This window comes from Mirounga angustirostris, unplaced genomic scaffold (genome assembly GCF_029215605.1).
Source record: "Mirounga angustirostris isolate CCGP_5_RB_7025 unplaced genomic scaffold, mMirAng1.0.hap1 SCAF_15, whole genome shotgun sequence".
Lineage (NCBI taxonomy): Eukaryota > Metazoa > Chordata > Mammalia > Carnivora > Phocidae > Mirounga > Mirounga angustirostris.
Window position 1 is genome coordinate 17,863,597 of NW_026991723.1, and position 23,298 is coordinate 17,886,894.

The following is a 23,298-nucleotide window of genomic DNA, read 5'->3' on the forward strand; positions in this document are numbered from 1 at the left end:
TGAGATGCTTGGTTTCCTCCTCACACCATTATTAGTATCTAACTTCATAGAGTTTTGCATTTTACCCAAAGCTTGCCCGGAGACGGCTCTACTTGATCTTCATAAGGTTGTTTTCAGGCTCAGGTTTTGCTCTGAGCTTGGCATGAGAAGTGTGCGTAAATAAAACTCATTTAGGTATGGATGGCACAAATTGTTCGCCTGGTATATTTGCTCTAATCATAATTTTGTAAAATGTGAATATTGGCTCTATACTTAAATAAATTTGGTGCATTGATGAAGACTTTACAGAAGTCAGTGATAAAAAGCACAGAGCTCCAGATTCCCCTTGTAATTCTCATGTAAACGCTTTATGCCGCTTGGTGAATTAAATAAAATTTCTCTTCTGTCAGTTGCGTTCATTCACTTATCACGTACGTACAGAAGGTCTCCTCTTAGCCAGGTGTTTTGCGGATGCTGGTGGCTGGTCATACTTCCTGTGGCCCATCACGGTAACCGTTTGAAGGCTGAGGTGACTTGACCCAGAGAGTCACCAAAAGAAAGGTCTGTTTTGGGGGCGCCTGGGTGGCTCAGTCAGTTAAGCACCTGCCTTTCAGCTCAGGTTATGATCTCAGGGTCCTGGGATTGAACCCCCGCTCAGCTGGGAGTCTGTTCTCCCTCTGCCTGCCGCTCCCCCTGCTTGTGTGCTCTCTCTCGAATAAATCAGTAAAATCTTTAAAACACTTTTTTTAAAAAAAAAGATCTGTTTCTGAATTTATAGGTCATTTTAGGGTATGAAAACTTTGTGTTATATTTTTAAAAATTATATGTCAGTTATAATCGTATCTTTAAAAAAATATTAATCCTTCCGAATTACTTAATAGCTATTTCCCCGGTTGACATCATGTTTTAAAAGAGTTCATCTGCCAAATGCGTTCATTGGGTGATTATTTTCTCCTTAGTATTTACTGAAAACCAAACAAATAATTGCCACTCTGAATAAATGGAGTTGATATATTGCCAACAGCACCACCCCCATTAATAAATGTATAAAAAGATCTACATTTATTTTCTTTTTTTCTCAGGCTGGGTTTCATGATTGTGGACAAATACACGATTTCCAGTATTTTAAAATACTAAAAGTCTCCATGACTGAATGGCCTTTACTCATCGAATGGAATTCCTTCATTTATTAATATTCTATTAATACAGTGTTTTTTTCCATTCACCTGCCAGTTTGTAGTTTAACTGGAACTGGCCAGCCTCTTTTCTGAACGTCTCCTTTGAGTGTTGCATGAATGGACATCGTCTCTGGAGGGTAGGGATTGACTCAGAAAAGGAAACAAATTTATGGCCTTCATAAAGACTCAAGGTGCTTTTCAACTTAACTCAAGTGGTTGTTCCTCAGGCCTGAAGTGTTTGCTGTATTTGATGACTCTAGGTGTTAATTTATGTCCTAATGGTTGTTAGGGTGCAGTTATTGGGGATGGGGGGGCGGCGCAAGTGCACCTGAGCCAGAGTCCAGGCAGCCCTCATGTCCCCCCCACACACACCTGCCAAGTTCCCACCCAGCCTTTTCCCCTCCCCCCACTTGCCAATCAAATCTTTCATCTTTTTTTCCCCTAAACTGAGATCAAATGATAAGTTGTGCTCGTTTAAAACCACTTGACACCAGCATGGGGATATTTGGGTACCGTGCAGAGTTAGAGAGCCTGGCATAGCAAAACGTGTTTGGCGATAATTTCAGGTCTTCTAGGGAAAACAGTGCCTTGGACTGTTCATGATGAAATGATACAGATCATTGCCTGTATTGATGGTTAAGTGATAAGTGAGAACCTGGGATTTCCATGAACTTGCATAAGAGATCTCGACAATTCGGTTTCCTTAAACCCACGTTTGACCTTTCTCCTATAACACGTGGGTCACCTGTAGACTCTGTTTTAACTGAGGAGGTGCAGTCTCCTCGCATCATGTCCTGTAACTAAAACTAAATATCTAGAGTTGTTGATACAGACCTGTTAATATGCAGTTAGCAATTTGTGATGAGGTTATTGATGAGTTTCGCTTTCTTCATTCTTTTCTGGATGTATTTCCAGGTTTTTACAATGAATATACATCTCTTTTTAATCAAGAAATAATCGTTTATAATAGAAGTTATAAAAATACAAGTATAAGAATCCTACATATATTCTTGCTATCTCTAGGTAGGTTTATTCAGTTTTACTCAGTATGTCCTGTCTAAGTACCTGATAGTATAATAATGAGCCCTTACATTTGTATAGGTCTTGATGAAGAGTTTCTCACATGGGACAAATAACAATACTTAATCAGCTTAGTAATGGTGACGGGATAGCCAGTCATATCACAAGGAAATTGTGGGTTAGCTCTTTTATCTCATTTGCCAAGAATTATATAATTAGCAAATTAGCAGAGGTAAAGCAGTATTTCCAAACCCTAACACAGTTTTCCTTTTTTATATGCAATCATTTTTTCCCCATCTGTATAAAGTTCTGCTAAATCCCATGAAACATATGAAGAAATATAAGTCCTAGTTCCTGCCATCAAGCAGGTTACAATATAGTTGGGGTACAAAGATATGTGTTGACAGAATTAATTAGTAATTCAATTAATGACACATAATTAAAAGCGCAGTGTGTAATACAATGCCTTGCACATAGAAGGCACTCACGCAATGTTGGATGGACGCACAGATGCATGGATGTGTGGGTAGATGGACGGATGGCTAGATGTGCAGAAGGGCAGATGGACTGACAAACTGATTAGAGTTATAGGGACTTAAAAAGAGAAAAGTTCCTTCATGACAGATGGCTGAGTTTCAGTAAATGTCTATTGACTTTTATTGGTCAGAGGATTTTTCAAGGAGAAGACAGACTAGCTAAGCCTTCCAGAACTTAGGAGTAGAATGCGACTCTGCAGAAAGCAGGAGGGAGGGAATTCCAGGCCAAGGTCTCAGCATGAGCCAAAGCAGTGAGGCAGAAAGAGCAAGGTATGACTGGGAACTGTAAAGGAATGACCTTTCTAAAGCCCAGGTTTTGGTGAGGATGTTGTTGTGCAAGTAGAATGGGATGATATCATAGAGTGTCTTGAATTCCAAGCGGAAGTACTGAAATAATCCATAAGCATGGACAGCGACAGACATTTTCATGTAAAATAATGTTATAAGGAAAATGTTTTAGGCAACAAATCTGGTAGCAATGTGACTTTGTGTTAAATATAAAGATATGAGACAGTTTAATACAGGGTGGAGATTTTTTAAGTATTCACTGGGATTTTAAAGTATTTTTTAAAAAGAACTACACATGTGGATATTGCCGTATCATCGTTAAAATATTCCTATATGTAGGAAACAAACTGAGGGTCACTGGAGGGGAGGGGAGTGGGGGGATGGGGCAAAAAAAAATTAATTAATTTTAAAAAATATTCCTATATGTGATTGAAATTTCTGAGACCGTTATATCAAATTCAGATTTAGATCAATAGGTGTTCTTACTGAGAACCAAAAGATTACAACATTCGAAGACACTGGCATAAAAGTCTAGAGGCCTCCAAATATTGCATGCATAAAGTTTAATCAATTTTTCATATGCTGGAGGAAAGGTAATAATTGCTGTCTTCCGAGATGTTCGGCCTAACTCCTGGATATGTCAGAAAACTGGTATTTCTTGCATGTACGTTCTTGTTGAACCAGGAGAGGGTGTGGACACTGTCCCTTCTTTTTGAACCTATTCATTATCTTACAAAATTGATGAGGTCATCACTTGAAGTGGTTAACAATTAAGGCCTTGGAGCAAAACTCCGTGGGTTAGAATCCAGCTCAACCACTGAATTGCTACTCGGTCTTAGGTCTCTCTCTGTTCCTCAGTGTTCTCGTCTCATGAATGATGATCACAATAGCACCAACATCTTAAGATCGTGGAGGGGGTTACATGGAGAAAGACAGTCTAGTGCCTGCCACGTGGTAATAATCCATAAATGATAGTCCTGTTACTAGTCCTAATACGTCATCACTGAATAACAGACATCTGTTTTATAATCTTGTTAGGTTTGTTCACATGTGTTGTTTTATTTGTTTTTTGTTTTTTAATCATGCCTAGAAAGAACGCTAGGATCCCATAGGGATGTGTCTGGGCTCTTGGCCAGAACTCAACATAGACAGCCTAGGCTGATCCTAACTTCCATGAAGCTGACCAGCCTCTTGCTTCCCATAGTGAGCCACCTGTATGGATTTGGACTGATGGATGCGGAAGCCATGGTGACGGAAGCAGAGAAGTGGACCACTGTTCCTCAGCAGCACGTGTGCGTGGAGAGCACAGACCGACAAATCAAGTAATGCTCGCGGCAAGCAGACGGCATAGCAATTTCCTGAAAGAGATCAGCACAAGTGCTCCAGACGGCCCTTTGTTGTCCGTGGAAGCCGAAAGCTTGTGTCGTGGTTTTTTTTTTTTCTAACATAATTGTAAAATTCTCATAGAATGTCTAGGATGCTAAGCTGTTAAATCCACATAATAGGACCCAAGGATCCTTAAAAACATCTCTTAACAGGGGATTTGGAGGACCCTTACAGATGGGCATTCTTAAGATTTCAACTCAGCCAGTATTTCTATTTCATGGTACAAGTGTTCTCCCTAAGTCAGCGTACGCCAAAAAACTAAACTTGATAGTCTGGAAACTGCACCCTATAACGTGTAATTACGAATTATATTTTTAGCACAGTATATAAAGGTAACGATAGGTTGGAAGTAAAACAGATAGAAAATGAGTAGGGGGCATATCTTTCCTACGGTTCAATGACAGTCTCAGAGAGTGAAATTCAAGTTTTGACCATGAAGGAAGAAGGAGAGTCAGCCCTAGGAACAACAGCAAAGCAAAAAAAAAAAAAAAATTCAGGCAGAGTTTCAGAGGTGGGAGACGAATCACCCCCAACTTGAACTGACGTCAGGGTGACGGGAGCCCAGTGTTCATGGGGGACAGTGGAAGCTAGTGAAGAAGCCAGGAATGTTCAGGACAGAGGAGGCCTGTGCCCCTGGGTCACAGAGCAAGGAAGTGGTAGAGCAGGGATTTAACCAAGGTCATGGCAATCCCCAAGCCTCCCCCATACCACCGTACCCTCCAACAGTAGTGCGAAAAGGATATTCCAGAGATCAGCAACATCACTGTCACCTGGGAACTTGCGAGAAACGCACATTGTTGGACCCCACTGCAGCCTCACTAAATCAGACGTTGCGGGCAGGGGCTCAGCGCTCTGCGTTTTAACAAGGTGATACCCTCAAGTTCGAGAGCCCTCCCTGCAGGACGAGGAAAGAACTTTAATTCCGCCATTTTCTCTCACTTGCATCTTTCCTACTCTCTAATAACCAGGGTCAATCCCCGAAGTGACCTTGGGTGATGGCACTCTGTCGTTCAGTATCCAGCCCCCAGTGGTTTGTGGTACATCACATCATCATTCCGGGCCCGCAGGTTTACCCAGCCCGGCCCCGGCGTGTGCTCTGCTCACACTCTGTCTCTCTCTGTTGCAGGACCATCCGCCCCAACAGTGCGGTGCGCTCCATCTACAAAGCTTCGGGCTGTTCTGATAACCCCAACCACCACGTCAACTACCTGGAGCATGTAGTTGTGCGCATAACCATCACCCATCCCAGGAGGGGAGACCTGGCCATCTACCTGACCTCGCCCTCAGGAACCAGGTCCCAGCTTTTGGCCAACAGGTACTGGGATGGCCTCTGGCAACACCAACACTCAGCTGCTGTGGAAGGTAGAAAGCGTCACCTGCTCCTGACTCACGAAGAACTAAGGGGGCACGTAGATGTCAGGATGGGACAGTCAGAGCTCTTACTGCCCATACATAAATGAGGGGGTGCAGGGGCACCGGGGTGCCTCAGTCGGTTGAGCGGCCGACTCTTGATTTTGGCTCAGGTCATGATCTCGGGGTCCTGAGATCAAGTCACATGTCGGGCTCCGCACTCAGCGGGGAGTCTGCTGGAGATTCTCCTTCCCTCTCCCTCCACCCCTCCCCCCTCTCTAAAATAAATAAATAAAATCTTTAAGTAAATGAGGGAATGTAAAACTGCCTAGAATCTGTAGGAATGGGACAGTGTAACATTTAATACTCGGGTAATATCGCAAGGATGCCGCAGAAAAATTGAAGGCCGCCTGTTGTTGTTTATCCTAACAAGGAAATGCAGAGCACTAACTCCTTAGGCCTTTGAGATTCTCTCCCCTGTCCAAAATGTCTGCCGGAATTTGTTACAGATTAACTGAATCCTCTTGCCCAGGCCTTGTCCAACCTTAAAGGAAGTTCTATTTGTTTTAAAACAGGTGTGGGCAAATTTTTTCTGCAAAGAGCCTGTTAGTAAATGTTTTGAGCTTTGCAGGCCATGTTTCTGTGGCAACTGTTCAGCTCTGCCTCAGAGCCCAAAAGCCCCTAGGCAGTGTGAATGAATGGGCATGGCTTTTTTCCAATAAAACTTTATTTACAGAAACAGACAACAGGCTGGATTTGGCTTGAAGACTGACTGTAATTTGCTGACCCGTATTCTAAAGGTTGGCCCTTTAGTCTTTACTGCTCAAGAGGGTACTCAGTTTCTCTTCTTAGCCTCTTGCCTTTTCCCTGCTCCCTCCAAACACTGAGCCAGGAGGTAGCTGTATTGCCACGATCCTGCTAAAAAGCCAGAATGTTCTAGCACCAGTTTTCTTTTGCTCCATAGGTTTTTGAATGGTTGGGGGCATGGGCAGCAGGTGCTTGTCAAAAACTGGGACCAGAATGGGAAGATGTCAGGTTGTCTTAAATTACACTCCGTCCCCTCTATGGTTCTAAAATATAAACCACAGCTAGAAGCCTAATTGCTTCTTCAATTTGATCTTTTTTTTTCCTCCAAGACGAACACATACTGGGAGCAAAAGTCTTATCATGAATGACATATATAGTCCAAACGAGAGCCAGGCTTTCATGCAGACATAGCCACCTGCCCACATAGCCAGGTGGCCGGGGCGGTGGTGGGCTTTGTTAGGACTGACAACAGGCCATTGGGGCTGAGAGGCCAGGGGCTGATGCAACCCTGCAGAACCAAAAGCAAGACTGAGCAAAATCCCCAACTTCATCTGCTCTAGCACTGGGAGAAAGAGAGAGAGCACTCGCAATTCTGGATGACAGTGACTGGGAGTCCAGAACCCGAAATCTTTCATTACATTTGACATCTGTGCTTGGCCGACTCGCGTTCTTTAAAACCTAACGTCCTCCACTGGGGCGTGGGAAAACGTGGGCTTCGTGCCTTATGCAGCACAGCTCTGCCAGAATAAGTGGATGCAGGTGCAGAGAAGGGCAGGCTGCTTTGGCCTCGGATCCCTGGACGTGCCACCCATGCCGTCCCCCCGCCGCAAGCAGGGGTCAGTGCTTCTTTCCAGCGGGCGACGCCTTCCGATGCACAGTTCCGCCACTAGGAGGTCACCCCAGCTGTTGCTACTGAAGCGAGGGAAGACCTTTTCCTCCATTGCCCTTTCTTTTCCTTTGCCTTCATTCATCTGCGTGAAAGTTGAGGGAGTATCCGGGTGAAACACGGTGGCGCAAAGGTTTGCCTCACGCATGTGTGCCGGAGGCCCCTTGGTCCTCCTCTGTTCTAGAAAAACCGTCCCTTCACGGTCGCTGGGGGTTTGGAAAACTCAGAGTCCTCAGGCTTTCTGGGCTTTTCCTGCCTACTGCAGCGTTTCTAGTTGGCCTGCCCCCGGAGTGACTTCAGGCAGGAGGCTGGGAAGCAGAGGGGCTGTGGCCCCGTCGCAGGATTTGGTGGATTGCCACGGCACGGGCTTCAGTCCGCGCCCATGCGCAGGGGCCGACACCTGCTTGGCTCTTTGCCACGTGCCCAGCCCAGCACTGCCGCCTGACTTGTGCCCGACAAAGGAAGCACGTATTTCAGATGCGCAGTGACCAGCGGTGGTGAAGTTGACCTCAGTCTCGGCCATCAAGACCCCCCTGGGAATAAAGTTGCTACCCGGCGGGTGACTTCCCTGGAACGTTTTCTCCAAGGGCTGCTCTTTTGTATGTGTTTCATGTCAGTACTGAAAGGAAGTAGCCGCCCAAAGGTGGTGGGCGGACCGGGGGGCAGAAGGGCTGGAGACACCCCGGAGGTGTAACGGATGTTGTGAATTCATTTGTCCACCGTTCCCCGAACACATCACTCTAAGCAGCGGACCCCTGAAGCCTAAAGCAGTGGCACCCAGTCCCAAAAGCACATGCAGCGTCCGAGGCCAGACTCCCCTGCCCTTGCTGTGCTTGATGCTAGGAGCATCCCTTCAACCGAAGCAGTTAGGGAAAGACCATTTCTTTTGGCATTTTTTTCTTCCTTCTAGCATGTTCTGAAGCTTTCCTTTTATGAGAGGAACTCTACTCTGAACCTTTTAGTCTCTGACCTAGGGGCCGGGAGTCTTTGTGTCCCCTCACCTTGGCCATGTTTCAAGGCCCCTTGCCTGGATTGGGCGCTGAGGACGAGCAGCATAGGAGAGGGGTGGGGACAGGCTGAAGGGAAGGCCTACTCCCCTCCTGGTGTCCTTCACGTTGGCCTGCAAGGCAATAATACTTCCTCAAGGAAAGGTGGATAGGTCAGGTTCTGGAAGGAAATTGTGTGTCAGAGATTATTAATGAGAGCAATAAATGGTTCCCCGGTTGGACACTTATCTTTCTTTCAAAGAAGTCAAGATTTCTAAGGAGGACCACGGTAAAGCGAAGAAGAGCGTGTAGTTGAAAGAGACCTCTCAACGATCACAACAGGAAGTTTCCTTATGTGAGGGGTCATTTGAGATGAAGAGGTAGAGCTGAGGTGGCCGAGAGCTGTCCCCATGTGTTTCAGTGCTGTTGATCCCCACAACACAACAATTCCTTGGGAATCGATTTTCCGCAAGGTCGCTGAGCACTTGGCCCGTGTGGGCCGTCTGGAAGCCCTCAGTGCCTCCCCGTCCCGGCTGACGGGCACTTGCTAGAACTCCCGTGGAGAACAGCTGTTGGAGGAAGCATCTGCAGGTGCTGGGCCCTGGAAGGCACTCGGCAGCGTTCAGAACTAGTCCAACTTGAGCGTGCCCCATTAGCCCAGCATGCGAGCACCCCTGGCAAGCCAGGTTGATAATTTAGTGGGTGGGAGCACTGAGTTCACAGAGCAGGCCTGGAATGGGCAAATGGTTAGTTTCTTCTAATCCCTTTGTTTTCTCCTGCCCTCCCACCCTCCTGGTCCTCCTCTTGGCCTGTGCACCCCGCCTCACAAAAAGCCATGCTGAATAATCAGCAAAAATGCTTTACCTCTGGAGAGAATCTGGAGGTCTTGCATTGGCCGGGGGGAGTCTAGGTGGGCTTGGGTTCCTTTAACATGTTTTTAGACAGGCACAACTTCAGATTTAGCCTTTTTTTTATACCACCACGTATTCAAATTCTGCCTGTGTAAAAGTTTTCCAACAAAAGCTGGCTTCACCAGATTCTTCCTTCAGCTGCATTTGTTAGAATTATGAAAAGCGGTCTTTCTCCCCTGAACCTCCCCCTCCCCGCAAGTCAGTGAGTTTGAGATTTAATGTAGCTGTCGTGGCCCTCTGTTCCAAATTTTGGCTTCTGACTGAAAGCTGAACCTTTTTTCCTTGTCTTTCTAAATTTGATTACAGACAAATATCTCTGCTTCTAATTATGGTCTTAAGTAGAGAGAAGGTAACTTTCGAGTCTGCAAAGCCTATAGGCTTCTATAATTAAATATGTTTAAATGTGGTGTTTATATTTGAGTCACTTCTGTTGCTGCCCAAATGTTCAATGACAGACCATTGACATTTGTGAATTATCATGCCAACTAAGTGCATTTGTGGCTTGCAGTAAAAATTATACTTCTGCAGTGGAAATGCTGCATTCCAATAAGGCCTCACCATAAGAACCATCTTCCTTGCCCCAAAGGAAGGTAGAACCTTTGGCGTTAGAGCTGGGCCTGTCTGGATTTCGCCCATTTTTACGTTCGACTTTGAAAAGCAAGTTTCTCATCTAGAAAATAGATGCTGTGGTTAGTGTCCTCTTCACATGGTTGTCACAAGCATTGAAAGGGATCACATACAGCAAGTCCTTAGCACCGCTTCTGGAACACACAGTAAGCACTTAATAAGTGCTAACCCTTGTTTACACAGTGCTTCTCAAAGCACCTGGTGGATGACTCCATCAGACACACACGGCTGGGCCCCTCTCCCAGAGTCTGATCCTGTAGGTCTGGGTGAGGTCCATGAATTTGCATTTCTAAGAAGCTCCCAGGTGATGCGGAAGCTGCCTGTCCACGGACCACATTTTCAATCTCACCGATTCAAAAAGATCACCCAGCTTTTCATACAACATTCTTGTTTTGTTCGTGTCCTTAAAAGACTTGTGGGCAGAACACTGCTGGGTACTGTGCGAGTAATTTACAAAGGCGTCTGTAATCGAAAACAGATACTTAGATAAAAGGCATCCACTCTTAAATGGAATGAATCTGCAAGATTATGTGCGACATCATAGATCCACGAGAAGGAATGCATTTTGGGCCTGGTCAGTAAGTAATAGTATGCAGGTTGAAAGTTCCTTTTTTCTTAAAAACTCCTCTTTTTAGGTATTCCAAAGCTCTAGAACTAGTACCTCTCTCTCAACCTTTCTTAAAGAAGTAACTTCGATGAGGAGAGACAGAAAAACTTAGTGCATTTTAAATACCCTATTTCAGAAGCAAATCATTTAAAACTTGCAAAAGCTGAACAGAGCTAAAGAAAATAAAAAACTGAATGACAGTTAAGCCAAATGAGCGCTTCAAGCATTCTGTAAGTACTACGTTAAATTGCGATAAAGCCCTAAAAAGAAAATAATAATTATTTTAAGAGACAGAGAAAGAAAGAAAAAGGCAACTTCTAAAAATACCTGTCTAAAGTCTAATTCCGTAATGAACATAAATACTGTTTGGGGAGTAGTAGATGATTCTGAAATTAAGATCCCTTTATAACTTTAGAAATAATTATATGATAACACATAGCTGTCAGTACTTATAAAATGTCTTGTTATTTAGTTGCCATAACACCACTGAAGAATGTTGTAGCCTTGACACATTGGCTAGACTCTTTAAGTGAAAGGGGGGAAGAAAGCTTACACTAATTATATGAGTTATTTCCTGAGTTAATTCCTCAGAAGGATGCACTGCACTTAATGGCCGTCTTTTCTACCAGGCTTCATCCAAAGTAATTTATTTGAAAACCGCTCACAGGGATAGGGCTGTGGAGCACCATTTTAATAATTGAATGCATAATTTGTGCTATCACAGGCATATATCATTTCATCGAGCACATGATTATGAAGTCCACTCTGACGGGGTTTCGCTGCAACAGAGGATGTGGATCGGCCATGGAGTTAATTACTCCAGCCTTCCGCACACTGGCCCTGCTTTACTGACATTTTATCCATGCTAATGTTAGCATGTGTTGGGTTTCTTCACCGTTGGCCCAGCGCAGACGTTCAGACTGGGCATTGGACTTTTTAGTTGATCAATGGAGACCACACAATGAGAATCTCTTTAGCTGGTGTCCAGTGCTTTGACACTTGCTTGACTTGAGGAAGGGTGTTGTTTGCAACACAAATTGAATCTACTACCAGCGTTACCTTCTGTGATGTACAGATGAGGCCGGGTTGATCATTGTTACGGTGCCAAAAAAATCGGGACTAGTTTTAAGTGCTGAACCAGAAAAAAATAAAGAACGGGGTGAGATTAGAAACGTGAATGGCCAGCTAGTCGAAACAACAGCAGTAATCAGTGTCTATTTCTTTCCCCATCAACTCCTTTAGCAAAATGCAATGATCGTGTTTGGCTGCATTTTTAATTCGTCTCCTCAACTTTTATGTCCACATGAAATTAATGAGCATTCAGCTCTGCATAAAGGGAAGAGACCGGGGTGGGCAACCGCTTAGCCAGATAGACAAAGCCCATTTATATTCGGGCTTTGAAACACTTATTTGAATGCTGATTATGGATAGTTCTTCTTGGCACCCGGTTTATATTTAATTTGGGTTCCGAATGTGATTTAAAAGTGATTGGCAGCAATGGCATGATTTTCAAAGGTGGACAGGAAAGGGTAGAAGGGGAGAAACACAGGGTCCGCTAATCCAGCAGTCAAATAATTGACCCATGAGTAATTAGAAGTTGGCTACGGTTGTGGAAACAAGACTGCCCCTCATGTGATGGCAGCCTTAAGTCTCCTTTGTAGTTTTTGGACGTGAGGCAATGAGCCAACTGCTCTGTCTAAACTGTTTGGGAATTGCTTTTAAGTTTGGCACTCTTGGAAAGGTATTATGTGACAAGTTGTTGCTTCAGTGCCCTCAAAAGGCACAATGGCTTCAGTGATCTCAAGCCTAAATCAGAACTCTGTGGGCTGAGAAGTGGTTCTAGATTGGTTTCTGCCTCCACGCATGTCTCCGTCAACATACTCCCCTCTGTAACATCTGTCTGAGAGGAAGGGAGATTTGAAAAGCCTCCTCCTTCCCCACCGCTGTTTCTCCTTTGCATCCAGCATACCCACCCTCTGGGTTTACGTGAAGGACTCTCTGTATGTAAGTCAGTTATATGATGAGCCAGCAGTTTCTTCCTGGCCAAGTCTAGTTTTAAGCCATAAGCTTATGAACCAAGCCCTGTCGTGGTAGTGCATGCATTATGGGATCTCCACAAAATGCACCATCCCTAATCTAATGAAGCTCTTTAATCAATCTTTTATACCAGGAAGACATTCATGTAAGGAGCCACTATTTCCATCCCTGTTACCATGAGGGTAAGCCACCGCATCCAATATGGTTCTCATTGAAACGCCACACTCCTCTGTTCAGAACTAACCCTTATAGATAGTATACAGATATTCTAAAAAGAGAAAAAGGGGCTTCTCACTCATAGAAGCTTTGAAAATTACTTCCTACCATTAACCCCATTATGGAAATTAACAAAACGTATTTGAACATCCCAGAGATCTGCGATGTTCTCCAGTAAAGAGATCTGTTCGACTCGACCTCGGCCTTTCTCAAATTTTCCAGCCGTGGGACACTTTGCCAATGCCGATAACTACTTGCCCTTTTTCTTCTTCTAAGGGCTGAGGAACACATAGAGGTGATTTTCCTGTTTATTGAGTTTCTCTAGGGAAAACTGCCGAGTGTCCGCCATTTACCTAATACATTCCAGTTATGCCAACCAACCCTTCAGTTTCAGGATCCAGCTGTCATTTTAGAGGGATCCTCAAACGTATTGATAGAATGCTTTTGTATGTAAAAAATCAGAATTCTAGTATATTAAATTATAAGGAGATTAAACTGGTTTATTTTTGGTTTCAGAAGGGCACTTTTTCTCCCAATGGGAAGATATACATAGAATGTCAGATTATACCCACCAATTTCCTTGGTGAGCATGAAATTAAAGCAAGGAGAGTTGATTGCATGTTTTGAATAGCCATCAACATCCAGTTGCCATGAACTTTGTCTCCACGGAAGGACAGTTATGTCCCGGTAACTGGACATGGTTGCTCCTAAGACAATACTAGGGTTGTTTTTGCCTCTCTGTTTGCCTCTCTAGCTCTCAAATTCTTTCTCTAGTTTTATTATTTTTCAACAAAAATAATAGACGCACGTAATTTTTTTTAAATATTCTTAAAAAAAAAAATCAGTTTCTTGCCCCATCTTTTAGTTTTTAACCTTCTATGTCCCATCTCTATAGAAATCTTTTCTAAGTAGGGTCTACACCCAACATGGGGCTTGAACTCATAACCCCAAGATCAAGAGTTGCATGTTCTGGGGTGCCTGGGTGGCTCAGTCATTAAGCATCTGCCTTCGGCTCAGGTCATGATCCCAGGGTTCTGGGATTGAGCCCCATGTCAGGCTCTCTGCTCAGCGGGAAACCTGCTTTTCTCCCTTTCCCACTCTTCGTGCTTGTGTTCTCACTCTCGTTGTCTCTCTCTCTCTCAAATAAATAAATAAAATCTTAAAAAAAAAAAAAGAGTTGCATGTTCTACTGACTGAGCCAGCCAGGCACCCCTCTATAGAAATCTTCTTAATATTTCTTTGGGTTGTCAATTCTATATAATGTGCCTATATAAATGATATGTCTTTCTTCATGTGCTTGTTTTATACATTATCTATTGACATCTCTTTCTTCTTCTTCCTTTTTTTTTTTTTTTTTTTTTGACAGAGACAAAGCAAGAGAGGGAACACAAGCAGGGGGAGTGGGAGAGGGAGAAGCAGGCTTCCCACTGAGCAGGGAGCTTGATGCGGGGCTCGATTCCAGGACCCTGGGATCATGACCTGAACTGAAGGCAGACACTTAACCGACTGAGCCACCCAGGCGCCCCGACATCTCTTTATTCTTAATGAGGATTTTGTTTTCTTTTATTTAATGTTTTCATATTTTATATCCCTCAGGATTGTATCACAGGAAACAATTCTAGCTATTTCAAGCAGAAAGAGATTTCATATAGGGAATTCAGAGCTTAGAAAACCATTAGAAGAGCTAGAAGAGTAGAATGAAGGCTGGACTTCCAGGCATGACTCCCTGAACTGGTTAAGATGAGTGGCAGGGTCTTTTTACTGAGGCATAATTTACACACAATACAATTCACCTTTTAATATGAGTAACTTAATGAGTTTTGACAAATATTGTTGTATAACCATACACCGTTATTTTCAAGATATAAAACAATTCTATCACCCCCAGAACTTCCACCATGCCCCCTCTTCCCTCCCAGCCCCTGGCATCCACTGATCTATTTCTGTTTATATTCCTTTTCTAGAATGTCATATAAATTGAATCCTACAGCACATAGTCTTTTGTGTCTGACTTCTTTCATTTAGTTTAAATGCTTTTGAAACTAATTCATGTTGTTGCATTTATTAGTAGTTCAATAGTTTTTATTACTGGGTAGTATTTCGTCATATGAATATACCAGAACTTGATTACCCATTCACTAGCTGAGGGACATTTGAGTTTTTAACAGTTTTCAAGGATTACGAATAAAGCTGCTGTGAACATTCATGTGGAGTTCTTTGTGTGAACATATGTTTTCACTTCTCGGGTAAATGTCTGGGAGGGGGATTGTTGAGTTACATGGTAAGAACTACCAGACTATTTTCAGAGCAGTTGTACCATTTTGCATTCCCATTAGCAGCGTAAGAGAGTTTCAGTTGCTCCACATCTTTAATACTTGATATTATCACTCTTGTGGGTAGAGTCACAGCCTGGTTTTCCGGATACCCAAATGTTTACCACTTCCAGATTTGCTATTACAAGGCCATCCCTGTGCCTATTTGCCTGTGGTAGAACAAAGACATGCGTTTGGGTCTACTAATGGTCAACCTCCAGGAGGAAGACAGCCTCCAGTATTGAGCTGAACCTGCTGATGGTTACAAAAAGATGACTGGTCATGGTCTTGACTTGACCTTTACTGGATTCTAAATAACGTACAAAACAATGCTTTCTGATTCTCTCGTAGGCTCTTTGATCATTCTATGGAAGGATTTAAAAACTGGGAGTTCATGACCATTCATTGCTGGGGAGAGCGAGCCACCGGTGACTGGATCCTTGAAGTTTACGATACCCCCTCCCAGCTGAGGAACTTCAAGACTCCAGGTAAGAATTCCCTTTTCTATCATTTGGTTTACTCTGCAGAAAACAAATAATGGAATGTATTTTGGCCTGGAAGTGTTTTTACATTTATATATCAACATCATCCTTTTTCATGTGATCCTGTAGTTTGAGTACCTGTATGTATTCCAGTTCTCAGCATTACCATTTGAGTGATAATAATTGAAGGATTAAAGAATAAATGTTTTGATATGAGTACGGGATAAAATGTGGCAGCTATTGATTGATGTTTCAGAATATATGATCTACATCTCTAACCAGCTTCCCCCCAGAGGCAAGTCAGCCTCATCTACCTGAGGTAGGCTAAATTGCACGGTCATGAGAAGAGACAGTTTCCTTAGTTATCTGTTCCTCTGAATTTATTCTAAAATTAATTTTCAGTGCACACAAGACATTGAGCTTGACTTGTGCCAGCTTAACTGGTTACCAGTAAAGAAAATGAATGATGGTATTCTGCCCCATGTGAGCCTAAGAGCTAAGGAAAAGGAATGCTTTCTAGATAAGTGAAATGTGGAAATTACAATGTTAACAGAAGCACATGGTCTATCTCCATCCTCATGCTAATACATGAAGCTTGTTTGTAACACAAAGTAAGGGAAAGTACAAATGTAGCTTGGGGCTGGAGACTGAACAGGTTTTCACAGCACCCTATGTTGTCCACAATGGAGCCCTACGTAGTACTTGGCTCAGTGGCAGATGATCTGTTTGACAAGCACCCCAGCTCCCACCCAGCCGTGGATACATCTGCAACCATCTAACAAATCTGTGCTTCTCAGTGCTCTCTCTCTGCAGTCCACCTGCAGAAGATCCAGGCCTGAGGGCATGTTCGGACTGATGGATATCCATTTCTAGCCCTCTGCTGATTGCAGAATAAATTAACCTAGACATTGTGTAATTCACTGTAAGGGTGTGTATTACTCAGGTAACAGTGGGTTGCATAGGGCAAAGGAGGCACGCAGCAGAACACAGGAATGAAGCATGCATTTGCCATACTTTTGCCCACCAGTCAAGGAAAGGTACTCATTCTTAGAGATCTGTTTTTGGCCACGAATTTGGCGATCTCTTCTCCCTAATTCTGTGACGTGTTTCCTCTGTGTTGCCACAGCAGACCCACACTCAGGGAGGTTAAAACCAGCATGGTGGCAAGGTGGCAATGAATCAGGATAAAAGATTTGTTAAAGAGTATCCAGGTCCAGCTCACCTCCAGCATGCATCATGAATACAATGGTTGCCAAAGTGTGATGGAGAAATCAAATGTTTGTCAACAAGGCAGGATTGATCGAAAACATTAAAATAAACTAGACCCTCGTTTCTAGATGCTTCCATTGGTCCCTAATCTACTTAGTCCTCAGGAAATTCCTCTCCCCTCCCTTTCTCTTTCCAGGCCATGCTCAATGCTCATGTGATAGAGATATACTGGGTCATGGCACACAGGGTCAATGGTGGCATGGTGACATGGCTATGCTGCCTGACCCTAGTGGATCCATCGGCAGGTGACAGTTAAGGGCTCTTCTGTCTCAAGAGATCCCAGGGAAATAATCACTCTCCAGATGTGGCAGTTGTGTACCAAGGGGTGGGGGCGGGGGGGGGGTGCAGCCTATGGCACAGACATAGGGGTATACTATCTGTTGAGAATATAAGACAGTTATAAAACTGACTAAAAGTGTCTCTCCTCTTTATTGTCACCATGCAACTCTAAAGAATGTCAGTGACAAAATGCTCCTCCCCACAAGAGCAAACTGCCCCTTGGGGCACACTCCTAGTAGGCCTGGTACTTATGTGCAAGGGTCAGGGGCCGTGAATGTAAAGCTCTCTGCTCTCCAGGAGTTCAGAGTCCCTCCAGAGTTGGTGATGATCATCTGTGTTAGAGGCTCTCAGCAGTAGCTCAGATAATCTAGAGTTGTCTCTTTCATAGCATTGGCCTCTCCTTATGCCATTTAAATGTTCACTTGTAATTCCAGTCACTTCTAGTCATTTTACAGATGTTCTTTTCTGCCAGAAGAGAGATACCCTAATGCTATTACTGGCCTGGGGTCAGGAGGCTTTGATAGATTCACAGTCTTTGGATATCCTTCCTTTAACCAACCTTCCAGTTTAGGATTAGTCACAACATTGAAAAGGGACTTCTACTTCTATGTGTGTGTTTCTATCATTGTTTCTGTGGTGTACAGCCCCATGGAAAGTTTCTCTAATTAATGAGGGATTTCTTTAGTAAGCTAATAGAAATTCAGTTGGAGATGTAGAATTTTCTAGCCTGATTAAATGGTAGAATCATTCCCAAGTATAAAGGTTCCTGATTCCAAACTGAGCTCCTATTTCTTTATTGTTTCTTCCCATTTGTTTATTATTAAAACATATATTAAGGATTTTTTAATTGAAGTGTAGTTGACACACGTTACATTAGTTTCAGGTGTACAACATGGTGATTAGACAAGTCTGTGTTATGCTGTTCTCATACAAGTGTGGCCACCATGTGCACCACACAACACTCTTACATTACCATTGACTCTATTCCCTGTGCTGTGCCTTTCATCCCTGTGACTTGTTCATTCCAAAGCTGTAAGCCTGAACCTCCCACTCTCCTTCATTGATGTTTCTCATCCTTCCATCCCTTTCCTCTCAGGCAACCACCAGTTTGTTCTATGTATTTATGAGTGAAATCATATGGTATTTGTGTTTCTCTGTTTCACCTATCTCACTTAGCATAATCCTTCTGGATTCATCCATGTTGTCACAAATGGCAAGATTTCATTCCTTTTTATGGCTGAGTAATACTCCAATGTGTGTGTGTGTGTGTGTGTGCGCACGTGCACGCGCGCTCTTATGCAACTATATATATACCCCAAATCTTCTTTATCCATTCATCTATCAGTGGACACTTAGGTTGCTTCTACATCTTGGCTATTGTAAATAATGCTGCAATAAACATAGGGGTGCATATATCTTTTTTTAAAGATTTATTTATTAGAGAGAGCACACTAGTGTGGGGAGGGTCAGGGGGAGAGAGAGAGAAGCTCAAGCCGACTTCACATTGAACACAGAGCCCAAGACGGGGCTTGATCCCAGGACCCCTAGATCATGTCCTGAGCCGAAATTAAGAGTCGGATGCTCAACTGACTATGCCACCCTCGTGCCCCTCCATCTATCGTTTTGAATCAGTGTTTTTGGTTTTTGGGGTAAATATCCAGTAGTGAAATTACTGGATTGTAGGGTATTTCTATTTTTAATTTTCTGAGGAACCTCCATCCTGTTTTCCAGAGTGGCTGCACCAGTTTGCATTCCCACCAAGAGTGCATGAGGCTTCCTTTTTTTCTGCATCCTCAACAACACTTGTTGTATCTTGTCTTTTTTATTTTAGCCAATCAGATTGGTGTGCGGTGATATCTCATTGTAGTTTTGATTTGCATTTCCCTAATGATTAGTGCTGTTGAGCATCTTTCCGTGTGTCTGTTGGCCATCTGTGTCTTTGGAAAAGTGTCTATCCAGGTTCTCTGCCCATTTCTTATCAGATTGTTTGGGTTTTTTGTGTCAGGCTGTATAAGTACTTTATACATTTTGGATATTAACCCCTTATCAGATATTTCATTTGCAAATATCTTATATTCATGAGGTTACCTTTTTGTTTTGTTGATAGTTTCCTTTACTGTGCAAAAGCTTTTTAGTTTGGTATAGTCCCAATAGTATATTTCTGCTCTTGTTTCTTTTTCCTAAAGAGGCATATCCATAAGTATGTTGCTAAGGGCAATGTTTAAGAAATTACTGGCTATGTTTTCTTTTAGGAGATTTATGGTTTCAGGTCTCACATTTAGGTCTTTCATCTATTTGGGGTTTATTTTTGTGTCCGGGGTAAGAAAGCAGCCCAGTTTCATTCTTCAGCATGCAGCTGTCCAGTTTTTCCCAACACCATTTATTGAAGAGACTGTCTTTTCCCCATTAAATATTCTTGACTTCTTTGTTATGGATTAATTGACTATATACATGTGAGTTTATTTCTGGGCCTTCTATTCTATTCCATTGATCTATGTGTCTGTTTTTGTGCCAGTACCATAGTGTTGTGATTACTCCAGTTTTGTAGGAGATCTTGAAACCTGGGGTTGTGATGCCTCCAGCTTTGTTCTTCTTTCTCAAGATTTCTTTGGCTATTCGGGGTCTTCAGTAGTTTCACACAAATTTTAGTATTATTTGTATGGACATCTTAGCAATATTAATTCTTCTAATCTATGAGCATGGACTATTTTGCCATTTTTTGGTCATCTTCAATTTCTTTCATCAGTGTTTTATAGTTTTTAGACTCTAAATCTTTCACCTCCTTGGTTAAGTTTATCCCTAGGTGTTTTAGTCTTTGTGGTGCAATTGTAAATGGGATTGTTTTCTTAATTTTTCTTTCTGCTACTTCATTATTAATGTATAGAAAGGCAGATTTCCAAATATTAATTTTGTATCTTGCAACATTACTGAATTCATTTATTCTAGAGTTTTGATGGAGTCTTTAGGGTCTTGTATATATAATGTCATGTCATCTGCAATTAGTGACACTTTTACTTCTTCCTTACCAATTTGTATGTCTTTTATTTCTTTTTCTTGTCTGTTTGCTACAGCCAAAACATCCAGTACCATGTGTTGACTAAAAGTGGCAAGAGTGGGCATCTTTGTCTTGTTTCTGATCTTAAAGGAAAAGCTCTGTTTTTCACCATTGAGTATGACATTAGCTATGGGTTTGTCATATATGGCCTTTATTTTGTTGAGGTATGTCCTTCTAACTCCACTTTGTTGAGAGTTTTTATTATGAATGGATGTTGAATTTTGTCAAATGCTTGTTCTGCATCTACTGAGACAATCATATGATTCTTATCCTTCACTTTATTAATATGGTATAGCACATTGATTGATTTGCAGATACTAAACCACCATTGTATCCCCAGAATAAATCCCACTGTGAATGTCCTTTTAATGTATCGTTGAATTTGGTTTGCTAATATTTTGTTGAGGATTTTTGCATCTGTGTTCATCAGGGATTTTGGCCTGTTCTTGATTTTGATTTTGATTTTCTGTTTTTGTACTGTCTTTGGTTTCGGTATCAGGGTAACCCTAATCTCATAGAATGTATTTAGAAGCTTTCCTTCCTCTTCTATTTTTTGGAATAGTTTGAAGAAAATAGGTATTAACTCTTGTTTACATGTTTGCTGGAATTCACTTATGATTCCAACTGGTCTGGACTTTTGTTGTTGGGAGATTTTTTTTTTTTTTTATTAAAGATTTTTATTTATTTGACAGAGAGAGACACAGCGAGAGAGGGAACACAAGCAGGGGGAGTGGGAGAGGGAGAAGCAGGCTCCCCGCAGAGCAGGGAGCCCGATGCGGGACTCGATCCCAGGACTCTGGGATCATGACCTGAGCTGAAGGCAGTCGCTTAACCAACTGAGCCACCCAGGCGCCCCAGATTTTTTTTTTTTTAATTGCTGATTCAATTTCCTCACAAGTAATTAGTCTGTTCAGATTTTCTATTTCTTCCTGACTCCATTCTGAAAGATTGTATGCTTCTAGGAATTTATCCATTTCATCTAGGTTCTCCAATTTGTTGGCATATACTTTTTCATAGTAGTCTCCTATAATTCTTTGTATATCTGTGACGTCAGTTGTTATTTCTGTTCCATTCCTGATTTTATTTATTTGGGTCCTCTCTTCATTTTTCTTGATTAGTCTGGCTAAAGGTTTGTTAATTTTGTTTATCTTTTCAAGGAAGCATGTCTTGGTTTCACTGATCTTTTTATTGTTATTTAGTCTCTGTTTCATTTATTTATACCATGATCTTTATTATTTCCTTCCTTCTAACTTTGGGCTTTGTTTTTCTTCTTTTTGTATTTCCTCTTGGTGTAAGGTTAGATTGTGTATTTGAAATGTTTCTTGTTTGTTGAGGTAGGCCTATATTGCTGTAAAATTCCCTCTTAGAACTGCTTTCTTGTTTCCCAAAGATATGGGACCATTGTGTTTTCATTTACATTTGTCTTGGTGTATTTTTCTTATTAACCAGTTGGTTGATTAGTAGCATGTTGTTTAGCATCCACATGTTTGTGTTTTTTTCCACTTTTCTTCTTGTAATTGGTTTCTAGTTTCATACTGTTGTGATCAGAAAACATGTGATCCATCCTAGAGAATGTTCTATGTACACTTGAAAAGAATGTATATTCTGTTGGTTTGGGACAGACTATTCTGTATATCTCTTAAGTCCATCTGGTCTAATGTGTTATTCAAGGCCACTGTTTCCTTATTGATTTTCTGTTTGGATGATCTAGCCATTGGTGTAAGTCTGGTGTTGAAGTCCCCTACTATTATTGTATTACCATCAATTTCTCCCTTTATGTCATTTTGCTTTGTGAATTTTGTTGCCCCAATGTTGTGCATAGATATTTACAAGTATTATATCTTCTTGCCCTCCTTTGCCTCTTGTTATAGTCTTTGTGTTAAAGTCTATTTTATTTGATATAAATACTGCTACCTTGGCTGTTTTTATTTTGTTTTTTTCCTGCTCTCATTTGCATGGGATATCTTTTTATATCCCTTTACTTTCAGTCTGTAGTTAGGTCTGAAGTGAGTCTCTTGTGGGCAGCATATAGATGGGTCTTGGTTTTTTATTCATTCCACTACCCTCTGTCTTTTGATTGGAGTGTTTAGACCATTTACATTTAAAGTAATCTATTAATAGGTATGTTTTCATTGCCATTTTGTTAATTGCTTTCTGGTTGTTTTTGTAGTTCTTGTTCCTTTCTTTTCTCTTGCTCTCTTTTCTTGTGATTGATGACTCTTTATAGTGTTATGCTTGACTTTCTCTATTTTTTGTGTATCTATTAAAGGTTTTTAGTTGGTGTTTACCATGGGGTTCATGTATAACATCTGAAGTATATAAGAATCTATATTAAGTTGACAATAACTTAAGTTTGAACACATTCTAAAAGAACTTCATTTTGGGGGCACCTGGGTGGCTCAGTCGGTTAAGCGTCTGCCTTCGGCTCAGGTCATGATCCCAGGGTCCTGGGATCGAGCTCCCTGCTCTGCAGGAAGCCTACTTCTCCCTCTCCCACTCCCCCTGCTTGTGTTCCCTCTCTTGCTGTGTCTCTCTCTGTCAAATAAATAAATAAAATCTTTAAAAAAAAAAAGAACTTCATTTTTACTACCCCCTCCACATTTTATGTATATGTTGTCATATTTTACATCTATTTTATGATTCCCCTTAACTAATTTTTTTTACATATCATTGACTTTACTGCTTGTATCTTTTAAGCTCTATACTGGCTCCATAAGTGATTGTTCTACTACCTTTGCTGTATGTTTCCACTCATGAAATTTTTTCTTTTCATAATTTTCTTCTAATTATGACCTTTTCAACTAAAAATGTTCCTGTTAACATTTCTTGTAAGGCTGGTTTAATGATTATGAACTCCTTTAACTTTTGTTTGGGAAACTCTTAATCTCACTTTCAATTCTGAATGATAATCTTGCCAGGTGGAGTATTTTTGGTTGTGTTGTTGTTGTTGTTGTTGTTGTTGTTGTTGTTTTAGCACTTCAAATATATCATGCCACTCCATTTTGGCCTGCAAAATTTCTCCTGAAAAATCAGCTGAAAGCTTTATAGGGTTTGCCTTGTGCATAACTAATTGTTTCTCTCTTGCTG

The 23,298-nt window shown here is 41.9% G+C and overlaps 1 protein-coding gene across 4 annotated transcripts in view; it reads left to right on the forward strand.

The window, feature by feature from the left end:
• The window catches only part of PCSK5 (proprotein convertase subtilisin/kexin type 5), a 466,280-nt gene that overhangs the window by 249,859 nt on the left and 193,123 nt on the right, over positions 1–23,298 (forward strand). For all 4 annotated transcript variants that reach the window (XM_045882270.2, XM_045882271.2, XM_045882268.2 and 1 more), the window contains exons 11-13: positions 4,206–4,323; positions 5,514–5,702; positions 15,478–15,614. In XM_045882270.2, the coding sequence (XP_045738226.1) occupies positions 4,206–4,323; positions 5,514–5,702; positions 15,478–15,614 (444 nt within the window). The remainder of the gene's footprint in view (positions 1–4,205; positions 4,324–5,513; positions 5,703–15,477; positions 15,615–23,298) is intronic.